A 27,775-nucleotide genomic window follows, 5' to 3' on the forward strand; every position below is an offset into this window, starting at 1 on the left:
TGCACTCACTATTCTGCTGGTGCAGTTACTGTGTACATATATTACATTACTGATCCTGAGTTACATCCTGTATTATACTCCAGAGCTGCACTCACTATTCTGCTGGTGCAGTCACTGTGTACATACATTACATTACTGATCCTGAGTTACATCCTGTATTATACTCCAGAGCTGCACTCACTATTCTGCTGGTGCAGTCACTGAGTACATGCATTACATTACTGATCCTGAGTTACATCCTGTATTATCTTCCAGAGCTGCACTCACTATTCTGCTGGTGCAGTCACTGTGTACATACATTACATTACTGATCCTGAGTTACATCCTGTATTATACTCCAGAGCTGCACTCACTATTCTGCTGGTGCAGTCACTGTGTACATACATTACATTATTGATCCTGAGTTACATCCTTTATTATACTCCAGAGCTGCCCTCACTATTCTGCTGGTGCAGTCACTGTGTATATACATTACATTACTGATCCTGAGTTACATCCTGTATTATACTCCAGAGCTGCACTCACTATTCTGCTGGTGCAGTCACTGTGTACATACATTACATTACTGATCCTGAGTTACATCCTGTGTTATACTCCAGAGCTTCACTCACTATTCTGCTGGTGCAGTCACTGTGTACATACATTACATTACTGATCCTGAGTTACCTCCTGTATTATACTCCAGAGCTGCACTCACTATTCTGCTGGTGCAGTCACTGTGTACATACATTACATTACTGATCCTGAGTTACATCCTGTATTATACCCCAGAGCTGCACTCACTATTCTGCTGGTGCAGTCACTGTGTATATACATTACATTACTGATCCTGAGTTACATCCTGTATTATACTCCAGAGCTGCACTCTCTATTCTGCTGGTGCAGTCACTGTGTACATACATTACATTACTGATCCTGAGTTACATCCTGTATTATACCCCAGAGCTGCACTCACTATTTTGCTGGTGCAGTCACTGTGTACATACATTACTGATCCTGAGTTACATCCGGTATTATACTCCAGAGCTGCACTCACTATTCTGCTGGTGCAGTCACTGTGTACATACATTACATTACTGATCCTGAGTTACATCCTGTATTATACTCCAGAGCTGCACTCACTATTCTGATAGTGCAGTCACTGTGTACATACATTACATTACTGATCCTGAGTTACCTCCTGTATTATACTCCAGAGCTGCACTCACTATTCTGCTGCTGCCGTCACTGTGTACATACATTACATTACTGATCATGAATTACATCCTTTATTATACTCCAGAGCTGCACTCACTATTCTGCTGCTGCAGTCACTGTGTACATACATTACATTACTGATCCTGAGTTACATCCTGTATTATACTCCAGAGCTGCACTCACTATTCTGCTGGTGCAGTCACTGTGTACATACATTACATTACTAATCCTGAGTTACATCCTGTATTATACTCCAGAGCTGCACTCACTATTCTGCTGGTGCAGTCACTGTGTACATACATTACATTACTGATCCTGAGTTATATCCTGTATTATACTCCAGAGCTGCTCTCACTATTCTGCTGCTGCAGTCACTGTGTACATACATTACATTACTGATCCTGAGTTACATCCTTTATTATACTCCAGAGCTGCACTCACTATTCTTCTGGTGCAGTCACTGTGTACATACATTACATTACTGATCCTGAGTTACATCCTGTATTATACTCCAGAGCTGCACTCACTATTCTGCTGGTGCAGTCACTGTGTACATACATTACATTACTGATCCTGAGTTACCTCCTGTATTATACTCCAGAGCTGCACTCACTATTCTGCTGGTGCAGTCACTGTGTACATACATTACATTACTGATCCTGAGTTACCTCCTGTATTATACTCCAGAGCTGCACTCACTATTCTGCTGGTGCAGTCACTGTGTACATACATTACATTACTGATCCTGAGTTACCTCCTGTATTATACTCCAGAGCTGCACTCACTATTCTGCTGGTGCAGTCACTGTGTACATACATTACATTACTGATCCTGAGTTACCTCCTGTATTATACTCCAGAGCTGCACTCACTATTCTGCTGGTGCAGTCACTGTGTACATACATTACATTACTGATCCTGAGTTACATCCTATATTATACTCCAGAGCTGCACTCACTATTCTGATAGTGCAGTCACTGTGTACATACATTACATTACTGATCCTGAGTTACCTTCTGTAGTATACTCCAGAGCTGCACTCACTATTCTGCTGGTGCAGTCACTGTGTACATACATTACATTACTGATCCTGAGTTACCTCCTGTATTATACTCCAGAGCTGCACTCACTATTCTGCTGCTGCCGTCACTGTGTACATACATTACTGATCCTGAGTTACATCCTGTATTATACTCCAGAGCTGCACTCACTATTCTGCTGGTGCCATCACTGTGTACATACATTACATTACTGATCCTGAGTTACCTCCTGTATTATACTCCAGAGCTGCACTCACTATTCTGCTGCTGCCGTCACTGTGTACATACATTACTGATCCTGAGTTACATCCTTTATTATACTCCAGAGCTGCACTCACTATTCTGCTGGTGCAGTCACTGTGTACATACATTACATTACTGATCCTGAGTTACATCCTGTATTATACTCCAGAGCTGCACTCACTATTCTGCTGGTGCAGTCACTGTGTACATACATTACATTACTGATCCTGAGTTATATCCTGTATTATACTCCAGAGCTGCACTCACTATTCTGCTGGTGCAGTCACTGAGTACATGCATTACATTACTGATCCTGAGTTACATCCTTTATTATACTCCAGAGCTGCACTCACTATTCTGCTGCAGCAGTCACTGTGTACATACATTACATTACTGATCCTGAGTTATATCCTGTATTATACTCCAGAGCTGCACTCACTATTCTGCTGGTGCAGTCACTGAGTACATGCATTACATTACTGATCCTGAGTTACATCCTTTATTATACTCCAGAGCTGCACTCACTATTCTGCTGCAGCAGTCACTGTGTACATACATTACATTACTGATCCTGAGTTACATCCTTTATTATACTCCAGAGCTGCACTCACTATTCTGCTGGTGCAGTCACTGTGTACATACATTACATTACTGATCCTGAGTTACATCCTGTATTATACTCCAGAGCTGCACTCACTATTCTGCTGGTGCAGTCACTATGTACATACATTACATTACTGATCCTGAGTTACCTCCTGTATTATACTCCAGAGCTGCACTCACTATTCTGCTGGTGCAGTCACTGTGTACATACATTACATTACTGATCCTGAGTTACATCCTGTATTATACTCCAGAGCTGCACTCACTATTCTGCTGGTGCAGTCACTGTGTACATACATTACATTACTGATCCTGAGTTACCTCCTGTATTATACTCCAGAGCTGCACTCACTATTCTGCTGGTGCAGTCACTGTGTACATACATTACATTACTGATCCTGAGTTACCTCCTGTATTATACTCCAGAGCTGCACTCACTATTCTGATAGTGCAGTCACTGTGTACATACATTACATTACTGATCCTGAGTTACCTCCTGTATTATACTCCAGAGCTGCACTCACTATTCTGCTTGTGCAGTCACTGTGTACATACATTACATTACTGATCCTGAGTTATATCCTTTATTATACTCCAGAGCTGCACTCACTATTCTGCTGGTGCAGTCACTGTGTACATACATTACATTACTGATCCTGAGTTACATCCTGTATTATACTCCAGAGCTGCACTCACTATTCTGCTGGTGCAGTCACTGTGTACATACATTACATTACTGATCCTGAGTTACCTCCTGTATTATACTCCAGAGCTGCACTCACTATTCTGCTGGTGCAGTCACTGTGTACATACATTACATTACTGATCCTGAGTTACCTCCTGTATTATACTCCAGAGCTGCACTCACTATTCTGCTTGTGCAGTCACTGTGTACATACATTACATTACTGATCCTGAGTTACATCCTGTATTATACTCCAGAGCTGCACTCACTATTCTGATAGTGCAGTCACTGTGTACATACATTACATTACTGATCCTGAGTTACCTCCTGTATTATACTCCAGAGCTGCACTCACTATTCTGCTGCTGCCGTCACTGTGTACATACATTACATTACTGATCCTGAGTTACCTCCTGTATTATACTCCAGAGCTGCACTCACTATTCTGCTTGTGCAGTCACTGTGTACATACATTACATTACTGATCCTGAGTTACATCCTGTATTATACTCCAGAGCTGCACTCACTATTCTGATAGTGCAGTCACTGTATACATACATTACATTACTGATCCTGAGTTACCTCCTGTATTATACTCCAGAGCTGCACTCACTATTCTGCTGCTGCCGTCACTGTGTACATACATTACATTACTGATCCTGAGTTACATCCTGTATTATACTCCAGAGCTGCACTCACTATTCTGCTGGTGCAGTCACTGTGTACATACATTACATTACTGATCCTGAGTTACATCCTGTATTATACTCCAGAGCTGCACTCACTATTCTGCTGGTGCAGTCACTGTGTACATACATTACATTACTGATCCTGAGTTACCTCCTGTATTATACTCCAGAGCTGCACTCACTATTCTACTGCTGCAGTCACTGTGTACATACATTACATTACTGATCCTGAGTTACATCCTTTATTATACTCCAGAGCTGCAGTCACTATTCTGCTGGTGCAGTCACTGTGTACATACATTACATTACTGATCCTGAGTTACATCCTGTATTATACTCCAGAGCTGCACTCACTATTCTGCTGGTGCAGTCACTGTGTACATACATTACATTACTGATCCTGAGTTACATCCTGTATTATACTCCAGAGCTGCACTCACTATTCTGCTGGTGCAGTCACTGTGTACATACATTACATTACTGATCCTGAGTTACATCCTGTATTATACTCCAGAGCTGCACTCACTATTCTGCTGGTGCAGTCACTGTGTATATACATTACATTACTGATCCTGAGTTACATCCTGTATTATACCCCAGAGCTGCACTCACTATTCTGCTGGTGCAGTCACTGTGTACATACATTACATTACTGATCCTGAGTTACATCCTGTATTATACTCCAGAGCTGCACTCACTATTCTGCTGGTGCAGTCACTGTGTATATACATTACATTACTGATCCTGAGTTACATCCTGTATTATACCCCAGAGCTGCACTCACTATTCTGCTGGTTCAGTCACTGTGTACATACATTACACTACTAATCCTGAGTTACATCCTGTATTATACTCCAGAGCTGCACTCACTATTCTGCTGGTGCAGTCACTGTGTATATACATTACATTACTGATCCTGAGTTACATCCTGTATTATACCCCAGAGCTGCACTCACTATTCCGCTGGTGCAGTCACTGTGTACATACATTACACTACTAATCCTGAGTTACATCCTGTATTATACTCCAGAGCTGCACTCACTATTCTGCTGGTGCAGTCACTGTGTATATACATTACATTACTGATCCTGAGTTACATCCTGTATTATACCCCAGAGCTGCACTCACTATTCCGCTGGTGCAGTCACTGTGTACATACATTACATTACTGATCCTGAGTTACATCCTGTATTATACTCCAGAGCTGCACTCACTATTCTGCTGGTGCAGTCACTGTGTACATACATTACATTACTGATCCTGAGTTACATCCTGTATTATACTCCAGAGCTGCACTCACTATTCCGCTGGTGCAGTCACTGTGTACATACATTACATTACTGATCCTGAGTTACATCCTGTATTATACTCCAGAGCTGCACTCAATATTCTGCTGGTGCAGTCACTGTGTACAGACATTACATTACTGATCCTGAGTTACATCCTTTATTATACTCCAGAGCTGCACTCACTATTCTGCTGGTGCAGTCACTGTGTACATACATTACATTACTGATCCTGAGTTACATCCTGTATTATACTCCAGAGCTGCACTCACTATTCTACTGGTGCAGTCACTGTGTACATACATTACTGATCCTGAGTTACATCCTGTATTATACTCCAGAGCTGCACTCACTATTCTGCTGGTGCAGTCACTGTGTACATACATTACATTACTGATCCTGAGTTACATCCTGTATTATACTCCAGAGCTGCACTCACTATTCTGCTGGTGCAGTCACTGTGTACATACATTACTGATCCTGAGTTACATCCTGTATTATACCCCAGAGCTGCACTCACTATTCTGCTGGTGCAGTTACTGTGTACATATATTACATTACTGATCCTGAGTTACATCCTGTATTATACTCCAGAGCTGCACTCACTATTCTGCTGGTGCAGTCACTGTGTACATACATTACATTACTGATCCTGAGTTACATCCTGTATTATACTCCAGAGCTGCACTCACTATTCTGCTGGTGCAGTCACTGAGTACATGCATTACATTACTGATCCTGAGTTACATCCTGTATTATCTTCCAGAGCTGCACTCACTATTCTGCTGGTGCAGTCACTGTGTACATACATTACATTACTGATCCTGAGTTACATCCTGTATTATACTCCAGAGCTGCACTCACTATTCTGCTGGTGCAGTCACTGTGTACATACATTACATTATTGATCCTGAGTTACATCCTTTATTATACTCCAGAGCTGCCCTCACTATTCTGCTGGTGCAGTCACTGTGTATATACATTACATTACTGATCCTGAGTTACATCCTGTATTATACTCCAGAGCTGCACTCACTATTCTGCTGGTGCAGTCACTGTGTACATACATTACATTACTGATCCTGAGTTACATCCTGTGTTATACTCCAGAGCTTCACTCACTATTCTGCTGGTGCAGTCACTGTGTACATACATTACATTACTGATCCTGAGTTACCTCCTGTATTATACTCCAGAGCTGCACTCACTATTCTGCTGGTGCAGTCACTGTGTACATACATTACATTACTGATCCTGAGTTACATCCTGTATTATACCCCAGAGCTGCACTCACTATTCTGCTGGTGCAGTCACTGTGTATATACATTACATTACTGATCCTGAGTTACATCCTGTATTATACTCCAGAGCTGCACTCTCTATTCTGCTGGTGCAGTCACTGTGTACATACATTACATTACTGATCCTGAGTTACATCCTGTATTATACCCCAGAGCTGCACTCACTATTTTGCTGGTGCAGTCACTGTGTACATACATTACTGATCCTGAGTTACATCCGGTATTATACTCCAGAGCTGCACTCACTATTCTGCTGGTGGAGTCACTGTGTACATACATTACATTACTGATCCTGAGTTACCTCCTGTATTATACTCCAGAGCTGCACTCACTATTCTGATAGTGCAGTCACTGTGTACATACATTACATTACTGATCCTGAGTTACCTCCTGTATTATACTCCAGAGCTGCACTCACTATTCTGCTGCTGCCGTCACTGTGTACATACATTACATTACTGATCATGAATTACATCCTTTATTATACTCCAGAGCTGCACTCACTATTCTGCTGCTGCAGTCACTGTGTACATACATTACATTACTGATCCTGAGTTACATCCTGTATTATACTCCAGAGCTGCACTCACTATTCTGCTGGTGCAGTCACTGTGTACATACATTACATTACTAATCCTGAGTTACATCCTGTATTATACTCCAGAGCTGCACTCACTATTCTGCTAGTGCAGTCACTGTGTACATACATTACATTACTGATCCTGAGTTATATCCTGTATTATACTCCAGAGCTGCTCTCACTATTCTGCTGCTGCAGTCACTGTGTACATACATTACATTACTGATCCTGAGTTACATCCTTTATTATACTCCAGAGCTGCACTCACTATTCTTCTGGTGCAGTCACTGTGTACATACATTACATTACTGATCCTGAGTTACATCCTGTATTATACTCCAGAGCTGCACTCACTATTCTGCTGGTGCAGTCACTGTGTACATACATTACATTACTGATCCTGAGTTACCTCCTGTATTATACTCCAGAGCTGCACTCACTATTCTGCTGGTGCAGTCACTGTGTACATACATTACATTACTGATCCTGAGTTACCTCCTGTATTATACTCCAGAGCTGCACTCACTATTCTGCTGGTGCAGTCACTGTGTACATACATTACATTACTGATCCTGAGTTACCTCCTGTATTATACTCCAGAGCTGCACTCACTATTCTGCTGGTGCAGTCACTGTGTACATACATTACATTACTGATCCTGAGTTACCTCCTGTATTATACTCCAGAGCTGCACTCACTATTCTGCTGGTGCAGTCACTGTGTACATACATTACATTACTGATCCTGAGTTACATCCTGTATTATACTCCAGAGCTGCACTCACTATTCTGATAGTGCAGTCACTGTGTACATACATTACATTACTGATCCTGAGTTACCTTCTGTAGTATACTCCAGAGCTGCACTCACTATTCTGCTGGTGCAGTCACTGTGTACATACATTACATTACTGATCCTGAGTTACCTCCTGTATTATACTCCAGAGCTGCACTCACTATTCTGCTGCTGCCGTCACTGTGTACATACATTACTGATCCTGAGTTACATCCTGTATTATACTCCAGAGCTGCACTCACTATTCTGCTGGTGCCATCACTGTGTACATACATTACATTACTGATCCTGAGTTACCTCCTGTATTATACTCCAGAGCTGCACTCACTATTCTGCTGCTGCCGTCACTGTGTACATACATTACTGATCCTGAGTTACATCCTTTATTATACTCCAGAGCTGCACTCACTATTCTGCTGGTGCAGTCACTGTGTACATACATTACATTACTGATCCTGAGTTACATCGTGTATTATACTCCAGAGCTGCACTCACTATTCTGCTGGTGCAGTCACTGTGTACATACATTACATTACTGATCCTGAGTTATATCCTGTATTATACTCCAGAGCTGCACTCACTATTCTGCTGGTGCAGTCACTGAGTACATGCATTACATTACTGATCCTGAGTTACATCCTTTATTATACTCCAGAGCTGCACTCACTATTCTGCTGCAGCAGTCACTGTGTACATACATTACATTACTGATCCTGAGTTATATCCTGTATTATACTCCAGAGCTGCACTCACTATTCTGCTGGTGCAGTCACTGAGTACATGCATTACATTACTGATCCTGAGTTACATCCTTTATTATACTCCAGAGCTGCACTCACTATTCTGCTGCAGCAGTCACTGTGTACATACATTACATTACTGATCCTGAGTTACATCCTTTATTATACTCCAGAGCTGCACTCACTATTCTGCTGGTGCAGTCACTGTGTACATACATTACATTACTGATCCTGAGTTACATCCTGTATTATACTCCAGAGCTGCACTCACTATTCTGCTGGTGCAGTCACTGTGTACATACATTACATTACTGATCCTGAGTTACCTCCTGTATTATACTCCAGAGCTGCACTCACTATTCTGCTGGTGCAGTCACTGTGTACATACATTACATTACTGATCCTGAGTTACATCCTGTATTATACTCCAGAGCTGCACTCACTATTCTGCTGGTGCAGTCACTGTGTACATACATTACATTACTGATCCTGAGTTACCTCCTGTATTATACTCCAGAGCTGCACTCACTATTCTGCTGGTGCAGTCACTGTGTACATACATTACATTACTGATCCTGAGTTATCTCCTGTATTATACTCCAGAGCTGCACTCACTATTCTGATAGTGCAGTCACTGTGTACATACATTACATTACTGATCCTGAGTTACCTCCTGTATTATACTCCAGAGCAGCACTCACTATTCTGCTGGTGCAGTCACTGTGTACATACATTACATTACTGATCCTGAGTTACCTCCTGTATTATACTCCAGAGCTGCACTCACTATTCTGCTGGTGCAGTCACTGTGTACATACATTACATTACTGATCCTGAGTTACCTCCTGTATTATACTCCAGAGCTGCACTCACTATTCTGCTGGTGCAGTCACTGTGTACATACATTACATTACTGATCCTGAGTTACATCCTGTATTATACTCCAGAGCTGCACTCACTATTCTGCTGGTGCAGTCACTGTGTACATACATTACATTACTGATCCTGAGTTACATCCTGTATTATACTCCAGAGCTGCACTCACTATTCTGCTGGTGCAGTCACTGTGTACATACATTACATTACTGATCCTGAGTTACCTCCTGTATTATACTCCAGAGCTGCACTCACTATTCTGCTGGTGCAGTCACTGTGTACATACATTACATTACTGATCCTGAGTTACCTCCTGTATTATACTCCAGAGCTGCACTCACTATTCTGATAGTGCAGTCACTGTGTACATACATTACATTACTGATCCTGAGTTACCTCCTGTATTATACTCCAGAGCAGCACTCACTATTCTGCTGGTGCAGTCACTGTGTACATACATTACATTACTGATCCTGAGTTACCTCCTGTATTATACTCCAGAGCTGCACTCACTATTCTGCTGGTGCAGTCACTGTGTACATACATTACATTACTGATCCTGAGTTACCTCCTGTATTATACTCCAGAGCTGCACTCACTATTCTGCTGGTGCAGTCACTGTGTACATACATTACATTACTGATCCTGAGTTACATCCTGTATTATACTCCAGAGCTGCACTCACTATTCTGATAGTGCAGTCACTGTGTACATACATTACATTACTGATCCTGAGTTACCTTCTGTAGTATACTCCAGAGCTGCACTCACTATTCTGCTGGTGCAGTCACTGTGTACATACATTACATTACTGATCCTGAGTTACCTCCTGTATTATACTCCAGAGCTGCACTCACTATTCTGCTGCTGCCGTCACTGTGTACATACATTACTGATCCTGAGTTACATCCTGTATTATACTCCAGAGCTGCACTCACTATTCTGCTGGTGCCATCACTGTGTACATACATTACATTACTGATCCTGAGTTACCTCCTGTATTATACTCCAGAGCTGCACTCACTATTCTGCTGCTGCCGTCACTGTGTACATACATTACTGATCCTGAGTTACATCCTTTATTATACTCCAGAGCTGCACTCACTATTCTGCTGGTGCAGTCACTGTGTACATACATTACATTACTGATCCTGAGTTACATCCTGTATTATACTCCAGAGCTGCACTCACTATTCTGCTGGTGCAGTCACTGTGTACATACATTACATTACTGATCCTGAGTTATATCCTGTATTATACTCCAGAGCTGCACTCACTATTCTGCTGGTGCAGTCACTGAGTACATGCATTACATTACTGATCCTGAGTTACATCCTTTATTATACTCCAGAGCTGCACTCACTATTCTGCTGCAGCAGTCACTGTGTACATACATTACATTACTGATCCTGAGTTATATCCTGTATTATACTCCAGAGCTGCACTCACTATTCTGCTGGTGCAGTCACTGAGTACATGCATTACATTACTGATCCTGAGTTACATCCTTTATTATACTCCAGAGCTGCACTCACTATTCTGCTGCAGCAGTCACTGTGTACATACATTACATTACTGATCCTGAGTTACATCCTTTATTATACTCCAGAGCTGCACTCACTATTCTGCTGGTGCAGTCACTGTGTACATACATTACATTACTGATCCTGAGTTACATCCTGTATTATACTCCAGAGCTGCACTCACTATTCTGCTGGTGCAGTCACTGTGTACATACATTACATTACTGATCCTGAGTTACCTCCTGTATTATACTCCAGAGCTGCACTCACTATTCTGCTGGTGCAGTCACTGTGTACATACATTACATTACTGATCCTGAGTTACATCCTGTATTATACTCCAGAGCTGCACTCACTATTCTGCTGGTGCAGTCACTGTGTACATACATTACATTACTGATCCTGAGTTACCTCCTGTATTATACTCCAGAGCTGCACTCACTATTCTGCTGGTGCAGTCACTGTGTACATACATTACATTACTGATCCTGAGTTACCTCCTGTATTATACTCCAGAGCTGCACTCACTATTCTGCTTGTGCAGTCACTGTGTACATACATTACATTACTGATCCTGAGTTACATCCTGTATTATACTCCAGAGCTGCACTCACTATTCTGATAGTGCAGTCACTGTGTACATACATTACATTACTGATCCTGAGTTACCTCCTGTATTATACTCCAGAGCTGCACTCACTATTCTGCTGCTGCCGTCACTGTGTACATACATTACATTACTGATCCTGAGTTACCTCCTGTATTATACTCCAGAGCTGCACTCACTATTCTGCTTGTGCAGTCACTGTGTACATACATTACATTACTGATCCTGAGTTACATCCTGTATTATACTCCAGAGCTGCACTCAGTATTCTGATAGTGCAGTCACTGTATACATACATTACATTACTGATCCTGAGTTACCTCCTGTATTATACTCCAGAGCTGCACTCACTACTCTGCTGCTGCCGTCACTGTGTACATACATTACATTACTGATCCTGAGTTACATCCTGTATTATACTCCAGAGCTGCACTCACTATTCTGATAGTGCAGTCACTGTGTACATACATTACATTACTGATCCTGAGTTACCTCCTGTATTATACTCCAGAGCTGCACTCACTATTCTGCTGCTGCCGTCACTGTGTACATACATTACATTACTGATCCTGAGTTACCTCCTGTATTATACTCCAGAGCTGCACTCACTATTCTGCTGCTGCCGTCACTGTGTACATACATTACATTACTGATCCTGAGTTACATCCTGTATTATACTCCAGAGCTGCACTCACTATTCTGATAGTGCAGTCACTGTGTACATACATTACATTACTGATCCTGAGTTACCTCCTGTATTATACTCCAGAGCTGCACTCACTATTCTGCTGCTGCCGTCACTGTGTACATACATTACATTACTGATCCTGAGTTACATCCTTTATTATACTCCAGAGCTGCACTCACTATTCTGCTGGTGCAGTCACTGTGTACATGCTGTACATTACTGATCCTGAGTTACCTCCTGTATTATACTCCAGAGCTGCACTCACTATTCTGCTGGTGCAGTCACTGTGTACATACATTACATTACTGATCCTGAGTTACATCCTGTATTATACTCCAGAGCTGCACTCACTATTCTGCTGGTGCAGTCACTGTGTACATACATTACATTACTGATCCTGAGTTACCTCCTGTATTATACTCCAGAGCTGCACTCACTATTCTACTGCTGCAGTCACTGTGTACATACATTACATTACTGATCCTGAGTTACATCCTGTATTATACTCCAGAGCTGCACTCACTATTCTGCTGGTGCAGTCACTGTGTACATACATTACATTACTGATCCTGAGTTACATCCTGTATTATACTCCAGAGCTGCACTCACTATTCTGCTGGTGCAGTCACTGTGTACATACATTACATTACTGATCCTGAGTTACATCCTGTATTATACTCCAGAGCTGCACTCACTATTCTGCTGGTGCAGTCACTGTGTATATACATTACATTACTGATCCTGAGTTACCTCCTGTATTATACTCCAGAGCTGCACTCACTATTCTGCCGGTGCAGTCACTGTGTACATACATTACATTACTGATCCTGAGTTACATCCTGTATTATACCCCAGAGCTGCACTCACTATTCTGCTGGTGCAGTCACTGTGTACATACATTACATTACTGATCCTGAGTTACATCCTGTATTATACTCCAGAGCTGCACTCACTATTCTGCTGGTGCAGTCACTGTGTATATACATTACATTACTGATCCTGAGTTACATCCTGTATTATACCCCAGAGCTGCACTCACTATTCTGCTGGTTCAGTCACTGTGTACATACATTACACTACTAATCCTGAGTTACATCCTGTATTATACTCCAGAGCTGCACTCACTATTCTGCTGGTGCAGTCACTGTGTATATACATTACATTACTGATCCTGAGTTACATCCTGTATTATACTCCAGAGCTGCACTCACTATTCTGCTGGTGCAGTCACTGTGTACATACATTACATTACTGATCCTGAGTTACATCCTGTATTATACTCCAGAGCTGCACTCACTATTCCGCTGGTGCAGTCACTGTGTACATACATTACATTACTGATCCTGAGTTACATCCTGTATTATACTCCAGAGCTGCACTCACTATTCTGCTGGTGCAGTCACTGTGTATATACATTACACTACTAATCCTGAGTTACATCCTGTATTATACTCCAGAGCTGCACTCACTATTCTGCTGGTGCAGTCACTGTGTACATACATTACACTACTAATCCTGAGTTACATCCTGTATTATACCCCAGAGCTGCACTCACTATTCTGCTGGTGCAGTCACTGTGTACATACATTACACTACTAATCCTGAGTTACATCCTGTATTATACTCCAGAGCTGCACTCACTATTCTGCTGGTGCAGTCACTGTGTACATACATTACATTACTGATCCTGAGTTACCTCCTGTATTATACTCCAGAGCTGCACTCACTATTCTGCTGGTGCAGTCACTGTGTACATACATTACATTACTGATCCTGAGTTACATCCTGTATTATACTCCAGAGCTGCACTCACTATTCTGCTGGTGCAGTCACTGTGTACATACATTACATTACTGATCCTGAGTCCCCTCCTGTATTATCCTCCAGAGCTGCGCTCTATACACCCTGCGTTATGTTTCTAGGTCTTTCCTGCTCCCGTTGAGCATCTCCATCCTCTCTACCCTCTGACTTTTCCCGTTTTGCTCGGTCTCTCGCAGTCTCTGACTCTCTTGCATTTTGGCTTGTCAGGTTCCTGGGCAGTGAGTGTCCGGCCTCGTACTTCACTAACACTCAGAGAAGTCGGATTGTGAGTGGATTCTCCTCCGTGCAGACATTGTTTCGGATGGTGTCGGATCTTCTGGTGACTCTCCCGTATCTTCTCCTGTGTTCGCTCGCAGCTTTATGAGATCCTTTCTCGCACTCTTTACGGAAAGCGCAAACACGCGGAGGTCGGTGTGGAGCGGATGGTGAAGGAAGGGATTTACACCGCAGCGTTTCCCCTTCACGAGGTGAGCAGCGCCCTCACATTCTCCGAGGAGGATAGCAACTAAGAAATAACAAAGAAGGTCCCGATCTAGGGGCGATCGAAGACCACTGGAGCTTATAATGACATCCATTGTCTTCTTCTTACAGGGCCCATATGAGCTGCCGGAGTACGAGGTGGCCCCAGAAATCCTGAACCCACGACAGATCCTCTACCATTACTGGTCCCGTTGGTCCCAGTGGTACAAGTATCAACCCTTGGACCACATTCGGGAGTATTTTGGGGAGAAGGTGGCTATATACTTCGCTTGGCTGGGTACATCTCATGTATTCACTCAATTCTAGAGTTCACATCCTAATAAGTGCTGACCGGACGGTGCCAGGTGCACCGACACCGGATCCAGACACATCATTTGGGGGGGTGATCTCCTCTTTGTTCCTCGGAGGATCATCCAGAATTCTGGTAGATCCAGAGGTGGCGATCACTCACTCCATATTCGACTCATCGAGTGTATCTGCAGTGATGATGAGGGTTTTGGGTATCATCTCCCATTGTCCTTCTCACTTTCCAGGGTTCTACACGGCCTGGCTGCTTCCAGCTGCGGTGACGGGGACGTGCATCTTCATCTCTGGGGTCCTGACCATGGGTAGTAACACTGCTGCGTGAGTGTGAGGGCACATACCAGTCTTGGACCCTATGGTTGATACCAAGGGTAAGAGTCATAGAAAGCTGCGCGTTGTGTTCCGCAGGCAGGAAATATGTCAGAGCGAGAAGAAGTATCTGATGTGTCCTTTGTGCGACACCTGTAAGAACTGGTACATCTCCGAGATCTGCCCCATGGCCAAGGTACGTGGTCGCCGATCACCCCTAACAATTATGAGCCCCTTAGTTTCAGAATTACATATCTGTGCCCTCTTCAGGTCGGGTACTTGTTTGACCACCCTGGAACCGTCTTCTTCAGCATTTTCATGTCCTTCTGGGCAGTCACCTTCTTGGAATACTGGAAAAGGAAGAACGCCACGCTGGCTCATCACTGGGATTGTATGGACTTCCAGGAGGATGAGGTGATAATGAATGGTCCTCTAATGGGTGGGCAGCAGTCACCGATCATTGCAAGCTCACACAACTGCCCGCTAGCATGCTGGTGGTTCGCACGGTGATGCCCATGGATCAGTCTTTTCTTGGAGCTCATGACGTCCTCTCTTCATTCTTTCACAAGGAACGTCCTCGACCAGAGTTTGCTGCAATGGCTCCGCAGATGGAGCAGAATCCGGTTACTGGAGTCAAAGAACCGTATTTTCCAGAGAGGGATCGACTCTCTAGGATCCTTACTGGTTCCATGGTGATTGTGATCATGGTGAGAATATATGGCATGAAGCCTTCCTGACTGTAAGTTATAGGTGATCTGACGTCATCACCACTAAAATAGGTCATCAGTCATTGTTATGGAGGGCGATTGTTCTCCTAGTCCTGTGGTCAGGACAATGATAAGGTGGACTCGGATACATTATGGAGTCACTGGACAATGCTCTTGTCTTCGCAGCTGTGTGTGGTCATGATCTTCTTGGTGTCGGTCATCATGTATCGAGGGATCATCAGCATGATGATGTATCACACGGGAAACAGCATCCTCATGACACAGGTAGGACACACGGACGGCCGGGGCACAACGGGGACACTGCCATCCAAACCTCTCCTGTAGATGATACCTGGATGGTATGTACCATCCCATTAATATAAGTAAAACGAGATGTCGCCCCATTAATATAAGTAAAACGAGATGTCGCCCCATTAATATAGGTAAAACGAGATGTCGCCCCATTAATATAAGTAACATGAGATGTCGCCCCATTAATATAAGTAACATGAGATGTCGCCCCATTAATATAAGTAACATGAGATGTCGCCCCATTAATATAAGTAACATGAGATGTTGCCCCATTAATATAAGTGGCATTGTATGTCGCCCCATTGATGAGGGTGATTCTCACGTCTGTTAACGGTGATTTTCGTATTTCAGGCTGGGAACATTGCGAATATCAGCAGCTCGATGGTGAATTTAGTCCTCATCCTTCTAATGAGTCAGGTCTATACCTCCCTGGCCGAGAAGCTGACCCGCTGGGGTGAGGAGTATATATATATATATATATATATATATATATATATATATATATATATATATATATATATATATATATATATATATATATATATATATATATATATATATATATATATATATATATTGTACAATCATGTATTATATGATGGGAGGGTAATATAAAAATGACTGAAAAAAAAACAATAATGTAGAAATTTTTGCAAAGTTATTAAAAAAGAAAACCTGAAATATCACACGGTCATAAGTATTCAGACCCTTTGCTCAGACACTCATATTTAAGTCACATGCTGTCCATTTCCTTGTGATCGTCCTTGAGATGGTTCTACTCCTTCATTGGAGTCCAGCTGTGTTTAATTAAACTGATAGGACTTGATTTGGAAAGGCGCACACCTGTCTATATAAGACCTCACAGCTCACAGTGCATGTCAGACCAAATGACAATCATCAGCTCAAAGGAACTGCCCAAGGAGCTCAGAGACAGAATTGTGGCAAGGCACAGATCTGGCCAAGGTTACAAAAGAATTTCTGCATTACTCAAGGTTCTTAAGAGCACAGTGGCCTCCATAAATCTTAACTAGAAGATGTTTGGGACCACCAGAAGTCTTCCTAGACCTGGCCGTCCAGCCAAACTGAGCAATCGTGGGAGAAGAGCCTTGGTGAGAGAGGTAAAGAAGAACCCCAAGATCACTGTGGCTGAGCTCCAGAGATGCAGTAGGGAGATGGGAGAAAGTTCCACAAAGTCAACTATCACTGCAGCCCTCCACCAGTTGGGCCTTTATGGCAGAGTGGCCCGATGGAAGCCTCTCCTTAGTGCAAGACATATGAAAGCCCGCATAGAGTTTGCTCAAAAACACATGAAGGACTCGCAGACTATGAGAAATAAGATTCTCTGGTCTGATGAGACGAAGATAGAACTTTTTGGTGATAATTCTAAGCGGTATGTGTGGAGAAAACCAGGCACTGCTCATCACCTGCCCAATACAATCCCAACAGTGAAACATGGTGGTGGCAGCATTATGCTATGGGGGTGTTTTTCAGCTGCAGGGACAGGACGACTGGTTGCAATTGAAGGAAACATGAATGCGGACAAGTACAGAGATATCCTGGATGAAAACCTCTTCCAGAGTGCTCTGGATATTAGACTTGGCCGAAGGTTCACCTTCCAACAAGACAATGACCCTAAGCACACAGCTAAAATAACAAAGGAGTGGCTTCAGAACAACTCTGTGACCATTCTTGACTGGTCCAGCCAGAGCCCTGACCTAAACCCAATTGAGCATCTCTGGAGAGACCTGAAAATGGCTGTCCACCAACGTTCACCATCCAACCTGACGGAACTGGAGAGGATCTGCAAGGAAGAATGGCCGAGGACCCCCAAATCCAGGTGTGAAAAACTTGTTGCATCATTCCCAAGAAAACTCATGGCTGTACCAGCTCAAAAGGGGGCTTCTCCTCAATACTGAGCAAAGGGTCTGAATACTAATGACCATGTGAGATTTCAGTTTTTCTTTTAATAAATTTGCAAAAATTTCTACATTTCTGTTTTTTTTCAGTCCAGATGGGGCAGAGTGGACTGTAAGGAGAAAAACAATGAACTTTATAGAATTTACCAAATGGCTGCAATGAAACAAACAGGGAAAAATTGAAAGTGGTCTGAATACTTTCCGCACCCGCTGTATGTCCCCACAGTACATCCCCCCACACACAGTATGATGTCCCCACAGTACATCCCCCCACACACAGTATGATGTCCCCACAGTACATCCCCCCACACACAGTATGATGTCTCCACAGTACATCCCCCCCACACACAGTATGATGTCCTCACAGTACATTCCCTCCACACACAGTATGATGTCCCCACAGTACATTCCCCACACACAGTATGATGTCCCCACAGTACATTCCCCACACACAGTATGATGTCTCCACAGTACATCCCCCCACACACAGTATGATGTCCCCACAGTACATCCCCCCACACACAGTATGATGTCTCCACAGTACATCCCCCCCACACACAGTATGATGTCCTCACAGTACATTCCCTCCACACACAGTATGATGTCCCCACAGTACATTCCCCACACACAGTATGATGTCCCCACAGTACATTCCCCACACACAGTATGATGTCTCCACAGTACATTCCTCCACACACAGTATGATGTCTCCACAGTACATTCCCCACACACAGTATGATGTCCCCACAGTACATTCCCCACACACAGTATGATGTCTCCACAGTACATTCCCTCCACACACAGTATGATGTCCCCACAGTACATTCCCCACACACAGAATGATGTCTCCACAGTACATTCCCTCCACACACAGTATGATGTCCCCACAGTACATTCCCCACACACAGTATGATGTCTCCACAGTACATTCCTCCACACACAGTATGATGTCTCCACAGTACATTCCCCCACACACAGTATGATGTCCCCACAGTACATTCCTCCACACACAGTATGATGTCTCCACAGTACATTCCCCCACACACAGTATGATGTCTCCACAGTACATTCCTCCACACACAGTATGATGTCCCCACAGTACATTCCCCCACACACAGTATGATGTCCCCACAGTACATTCCTCCACACACAGTATGATGTCCCCACAGTACATTCCTCCACACACAGTATGATGTCTCCACAGTACATTCCTCCACACACAGTATGATGTCCCCACAGTACATTCCTCCACACACAGTATGATGTCTCCACAGTACATTCCTCCACACACAGTATGATGTCTCCACAGTACATTCCTCCACACACAGTATGATGTCTCCACAGTACATTCCTCCACACACAGTATGATGTCCCCACAGTACATTCCCCACACACAGTATGATGTCCTCACAGTACATTCCCCCACACACAGTATGATGTCCCCACAGTACATTCCTCCACACACAGTATGATGTCCTCACAGTACATTCCTCCACACACAGTATGATGTCCTCACAGTACATTCCCCCACACACAGTATGATGTCCCCACAGTACATTCCTCCACACACAGTATGATGTCTCCACAGTACATTCCCCCCACACACAGTATGATGTCTCCACAGTACATTCCTCCACACACAGTATGATGTCCTCACAGTACATTCCTCCACACACAGTATGATGTCCTCACAGTACATTCCCCCACACACAGTATGATGTCCCCACAGTACATTCCTCCACACACAGTATGATGTCTCCACAGTACATTCCCCCACACACAGTATGATGTCCCCACAGTACATTCCTCCACACACAGTATGATGTCCTCACAGTACATTCCTCCACACACAGTATGATGTCCTCACAGTACATTCCCCCACACACAGTATGATGTCCCCACAGTACATTCCTCCACACACAGTATGATGTCTCCACAGTACATTCCCCACACACAGTATGATGTCTCCACAGTACATTCCTCCACACACAGTATGATGTCCCCACAGTACATTCCCCACACACAGTATGATGTCTCCACAGTACATTCCTCCACACACAGTATGATGTCCCCACAGTACATTCCCTCCACACACAGTATGATGTCTCCACAGTACATTCCTCCACACACAGTATGATGTCTCCACAGTACATTCCTCCACACACAGTATGATGTCCTCACAGTACATTCCCCACACACAGTACATTCCCTCCACACACAGTATGATGTCTCCACAGTACATTCCTCCACACACAGTATGATGTCCTCACAGTACATTCCCCACACACAGTACATTCCCTCCACACACAGTATGATGTCCCCACAGTACATTCCCCACACACAGTATGATGTCTCCACAGTACATTCCTCCACACACAGTATGATGTCCCCACAGTACATTCCCCACACACAGTATGATGTCTCCACAGTACATTCCTCCACACACAGTATGATGTCCCCACAGTACATTCCCTCCACACACAGTATGATGTCTCCACAGTACATTCCTCCACACACAGTATGATGTCTCCACAGTACATTCCTCCACACACAGTATGATGTCCTCACAGTACATTCCCCACACACAGTACATTCCCTCCACACACAGTATGATGTCCTCACAGTACATTCCCTCCACACACAGTATGATGTCCTCACAGTACATTCCCTCCACACACAGTATGATGTCCCCACAGTACATTCCCCACACACAGTATGATGTCCCCACAGTACATTCCCCACACACAGTATGATGTCCTCACAGTACATTCCCCCCACACACAGTATGATGTCCCCACAGTACATTCCTCCACACACAGTATGATGTCTCCACAGTACATTCCTCCACACACAGTATGATGTCCCCACAGTACATTCCCCACACACAGTATGATGTCTCCACAGTACATTCCTCCACACACAGTATGATGTCTCCACAGTACATTCCTCCACACACAGTATGATGTCTCCACAGTACATTCCTCCACACACAGTATGATGTCCTCACAGTACATTCCCCACACACAGTACATTCCCTCCACACACAGTATGATGTCTCCACAGTACATTCCTCCACACACAGTATGATGTCTCCACAGTACATTCCCTCCACACACAGTATGATGTCTCCACAGTACATTCCTCCACACACAGTATGATGTCCTCACAGTACATTCCTCCACACACAGTATGATGTCCTCACAGTACATTCCCCCCACACACAGTATGATGTCCTCACAGTACATTCCTCCACACACAGTATGATGTCCTCACAGTACATTCCCCCACACACAGTATGATGTCCTCACAGTACATTCCTCCACACACAGTATGATGTCTCCACAGTACATTCCCCACACACAGTATGATGTCTCCACAGTACATTCCCCCACACACAGTATGATGTCTCCACAGTACATTCCTCCACACACAGTATGATGTCCTCACAGTACATTCCCCCACACACAGTATGATGTCCCCACAGTACATTCCTCCACACACAGTATGATGTCTCCACAGTACATTCCCCCCACACACAGTATGATGTCTCCACAGTACATTCCTCCACACACAGTATGATGTCTCCACAGTACATTCCTCCACACACAGTATGATGTCTCCACAGTACATTCCTCCACACACAGTATGATGTCCCCACAGTACATTCCTCCACACACACAGTATGATGTCCCCACAGTACATTCCCCACACACACAGTATGATGTCCTCACAGTACATTCCCTCCACACACAGTATGATGTCCCCACAGTACATTCCCCACACACAGAATGATGTCTCCACAGTACATTCCCTCCACACACAGTATGATGTCCTCACAGTACATTCCCTCCACACACAGTATGATGTCCCCACAGTACATCCCCCCACACACAGTATGATGTCCCCACAGTACATTCCCCCACACACAGTATGATGTCTCCACAGTACATCCCCCCCACACACAGTATGATGTCTCCACAGTACATCCCCCCCACACACAGTATGATGTCTCCACAGTACATTCCTCCACACACAGTATGATGTCCCCACAGTACATTCCTCCACACACAGTATGATGTCCCCACAGTACATTCCCCACACACAGTATGATGTCCCCACAGTACATCCCCCACACACAGTATGATGTCTCCACAGTACATTCCTCCACACACAGTATGATGTCCCCACAGTACATTCCCTCCACACAGTATGATGTCCCCACAGTACATTCCCTCCACACACAGTATGATGTCCCCACAGTACATCCCCCACACACAGTATGATGTCTCCACAGTACATTCCTCCACACACAGTATGATGTCCCCACAGTACATTCCCTCCACACAGTATGATGTCCCTACAGTACATTCCCCCACACACAGTATGATGTCCTCACAGTACATTCCCCCACACACAGTATGATGTCTCCACAGTACATTCCCTCCACACACAGTATGATGTCCCCACAGTACATTCCCTCCACACACAGTATGATGTCCCCACAGTACATTCCCTCCACACACAGTATGATGTCCCCACAGTACATTCCTCCACACACAGTATGATGTCCCCACAGTACATTCCTCCACACACAGTATGATGTCCTCACAGTACATTCCCTCCACACACAGTATGATGTCCCCACAGTACATTCCCCCACACACAGTATGATGTCTCCACAGTACATTCCCCACACACAGTATGATGTCCCCACAGTACATTCCCTCCACACACAGTATGATGTCCCCACAGTACATTCCCCACACACAGTATGATGTCCCCACAGTACATTCCTCCACACACAGTATGATGTCCCCACAGTACATTCCCCACACACAGTATGATGTCCTCACAGTACATTCCTCCACACACAGTATGATGTCTCCACAGTACATTCCCTCCACACACAGTATGATGTCTCCACAGTACATTCCCCACACACAGTATGATGTCCTCACAGTACATTCCCCCACACACAGTATGATGTCCCCACAGTACATTCCCTCCACACACAGTATGATGTCCTCACAGTACATTCCCCACACACAGTATGATGTCCCCACAGTACATTCCCTCCACACACAGTATGATGTCCCCACAGTACATTCCCCCACACACAGTATGATGTCCTCACAGTACATTCCCCACACACAGTATGATGTCCCCACAGTACATTCCCTCCACACACAGTATGATGTCCCCACAGTACATTCCCCACACACAGTATGATGTCCCCACAGTACATTCCCCACACACAGTATGATGTCTCCACAGTACATTCCCCACACACAGTATGATGTCCTCACAGTACATTCCTCCACACACAGTATGATGTCTCCACAGTACATTCCCTCCACACACAGTATGATGTCTCCACAGTACATTCCCCACACACAGTATGATGTCTCCACAGTACATTCCCTCCACACACAGTATGATGTCCTCACAGTACATTCCCCACACACAGTATGATGTCCCCACAGTACATTCCCTCCACACACAGTATGATGTCCCCACAGTACATTCCCCCACACACAGTATGATGTCCTCACAGTACATTCCCCACACACAGTATGATGTCCCCACAGTACATTCCCTCCACACACAGTATGATGTCCCCACAGTACATTCCCCACACACAGTATGATGTCTCCACAGTACATTCCCCACACACAGTATGATGTCCCCACAGTACATTCCCTCCACACACAGTATGATGTCCCCACAGTACATTCCCCACACACAGTATGATGTCCCCACAGTACATTCCTCCACACACAGTATGATGTCTCCACAGTACATTCCTCCACACACAGTATGATGTCTCCACAGTACATTCCCCACACACAGTATGATGTCTCCACAGTACATTCCCCACACACAGTATGATGTCCCCACAGTACATTCCCTCCACACACAGTATGATGTCCCCACAGTACATTCCCCACACACAGTATGATGTCTCCACAGTACATTCCCCACACACAGTATGATGTCCCCACAGTACATTCCCTCCACACACAGTATGATGTCCCCACAGTACATTCCCCACACACAGTATGATGTCCCCACAGTACATTCCTCCACACACAGTATGATGTCTCCACAGTACATTCCTCCACACACAGTATGATGTCCTCACAGTACATTCCTCCACACACAGTATGATGTCCCCACAGTACATTCCTCCACACACAGTATGATGTCTCCACAGTACATTCCTCCACACACAGTATGATGTCTCCACAGTACATTCCCCACACACAGTATGATGTCTCCACAGTACATTCCTCCACACACAGTATGATGTCTCCACAGTACATTCCTCCACACACAGTATGATGTCTCCACAGTACATTCCTCCACACACAGTATGATGTCCCCACAGTACATTCCCCACACACAGTATGATGTCCCCACAGTACATTCCTCCACACACAGTATGATGTCCTCACAGTACATTCCTCCACACACAGTATGATGTCCCCACAGTACATTCCCCACACACAGTATGATGTCTCCACAGTACATTCCCCACACACAGTATGATGTCCCCACAGTACATTCCCTCCACACACAGTATGATGTCCCCACAGTACATTCCCCACACACAGTATGATGTCCCCACAGTACATTCCTCCACACACAGTATGATGTCTCCACAGTACATTCCTCCACACACAGTATGATGTCCCCACAGTACATTCCCCACACACAGTATGATGTCTCCACAGTACATTCCCCACACACAGTATGATGTCCCCACAGTACATTCCCTCCACACACAGTATGATGTCCCCACAGTACATTCCCCACACACAGTATGATGTCTCCACAGTACATTCCCCACACACAGTATGATGTCCCCACAGTACATTCCCCACACACAGTATGATGTCCCCACAGTACATTCCCCCACACACAGTATGATGTCCTCACAGTACATTCCTCCACACACAGTATGATGTCCCCACAGTACATTCCCTCCACACACAGTATGATGTCCCCACAGTACATTCCCCACACACAGTATGATGTCCCCCCACAGTACATTCCCCCACACACAGTATGATGTCCTCACAGTACATTCCCCACACACAGTATGATGTCCTCACAGTACATTCCTCCACACACAGTATGATGTCTCCACAGTACATTCCCCACACACAGTATGATGTCCTCACAGTACATTCCCCCACACACAGTATGATGTCCTCACAGTACATTCCTCCACACACAGTATGATGTCCTCACAGTACATTCCCCACACACAGTATGATGTCCTCACAGTACATTCCTCCACACACAGTATGATGTCCTCACAGTACATTCCCCACACACAGTATGATGTCCTCACAGTACATTCCCCACACACAGTATGATGTCCCCACAGTACATTCCCCACACACAGTATGATGTCCTCACAGTACATTCCTCCACACACAGTATGATGTCTCCACAGTACATTCCCCACACACAGTATGATGTCCTCACAGTACATTCCCCCACACACAGTATGATGTCTCCACAGTACATTCCCTCCACACACAGTATGATGTCCTCACAGTACATTCCTCCACACACAGTATGATGTCCCCACAGTACATTCCTACACACACAGTATGATGTCCTCACAGTACATTCCTCCACACACAGTATGATGTCCCCACAGTACATTCCCCACACACAGTATGATGTCCTCACAGTACATTCCTCCACACACAGTATGATGTCCCCACAGTACATTCCCCCACACACAGTATGATGTCTCCACAGTACATTCCCTCCACACACAGTATGATGTCCCCACAGTACATTCCCCACACACAGTATGATGTCCTCACAGTACATTCCTCCACACACAGTATGATGTCCCCACAGTACATTCCCCCACACACAGTATGATGTCCCCACAGTACATTCCCCACACACAGTATGATGTCCTCACAGTACATTCCTCCACACACAGTATGATGTCCCCACAGTACATTCCCCCACACACAGTATGATGTCCTCACAGTACATTCCTCCACACACAGTATGATGTCCCCACTGTACATTCCCCACACACAGTATGATGTCCTCACAGTACATTCCTCCACACACAGTATGATGTCCCCACAGTACATTCCCTCCACACACAGTATGATGTCCTCACAGTACATTCCTCCACACACAGTATGATGTCCCCACAGTACATTCCCCCACACACAGTATGATGTCCTCCACAGTACATTCCCTCCACACACAGTATGATGTCCCCACAGTACATTCCCCCACACACAGTATGATGTCTCCACAGTACATTCCCCACACACAGTATGATGTCCCACAGTACATTCCCTCCACACACAGTATGATGTCCCCACAGTACATTCCCCACACACAGTATGATGTCCTCACAGTACATTCCTCACACACAGTATGATGTCCCCACAGTACATTCCCCACACACAGTATGATGTCTCCACAGTACATTCCCTCACACACAGTATGATGTCCTCACAGTACATTCCTCCACACACAGTATGATGTCCTCACAGTACATTCCCTCACACACAGTATGATGTCCCCACAGTACATTCCTCCACACACAGTATGATGTCCTCACAGTACATTCCTCCACACACAGTATGATGTCCCCACAGTACATTCCCTCCACACACAGTATGATGTCCCCACAGTACATTCCCCCACACACAGTATGATGTCCCCACAGTACATTCCCACACACAGTATGATGTCCTCACAGTACATTCCTCACACACAGTATGATGTCCTCACAGTACATTCCCCACACACAGTATGATGTCCCCACAGTACATTCCTCCACACACAGTATGATGTCCTCACAGTACATTCCCTCACACACAGTATGATGTCCTCACAGTACATTCCTCCACACACAGTATGATGTCCCCACAGTACATTCCCTCCACACACAGTATGATGTCCTCACAGTACATTCCTCCACAACAGTATGATGTCCCCACAGTACATTCCCTCCCACACACAGTATGATGTCCCCACAGTACATTCCCCCCACACACAGTATGATGTCCCCACAGTACATTC

The 27,775-nt window shown here is 44.6% G+C and overlaps 1 protein-coding gene across 1 annotated transcript in view; it reads left to right on the forward strand.

The window, feature by feature from the left end:
* Positions 1-17,238, forward strand: part of LOC141247742 (anoctamin-7-like) — a gene marked incomplete at its 3' end in the record, with an annotated part of 58,500 nt that extends 41,262 nt beyond the window's left edge. Inside the window, exons 5-13 of the mRNA XM_073669258.1 lie at positions 14,881-14,938; positions 15,030-15,140; positions 15,265-15,430; positions 15,687-15,777; positions 15,865-15,961; positions 16,036-16,179; positions 16,335-16,472; positions 16,659-16,757; positions 17,136-17,238. Of these exons, the coding sequence (XP_073525359.1) occupies positions 14,881-14,938; positions 15,030-15,140; positions 15,265-15,430; positions 15,687-15,777; positions 15,865-15,961; positions 16,036-16,179; positions 16,335-16,472; positions 16,659-16,757; positions 17,136-17,238 (1,007 nt within the window). The remainder of the gene's footprint in view (positions 1-14,880; positions 14,939-15,029; positions 15,141-15,264; positions 15,431-15,686; positions 15,778-15,864; positions 15,962-16,035; positions 16,180-16,334; positions 16,473-16,658; positions 16,758-17,135) is intronic.
* Positions 17,239-27,775: the final 10,537 nt, after the last annotated feature.

The sequence above is a fragment of the Phyllobates terribilis genome, unplaced genomic scaffold, assembly GCF_046119375.1.
Source record: "Phyllobates terribilis strain yellow unplaced genomic scaffold, ASM4611937v1 Scaffold_3232__1_contigs__length_85435, whole genome shotgun sequence".
NCBI classification, from domain to species: Eukaryota; Metazoa; Chordata; class Amphibia; order Anura; family Dendrobatidae; genus Phyllobates; species Phyllobates terribilis.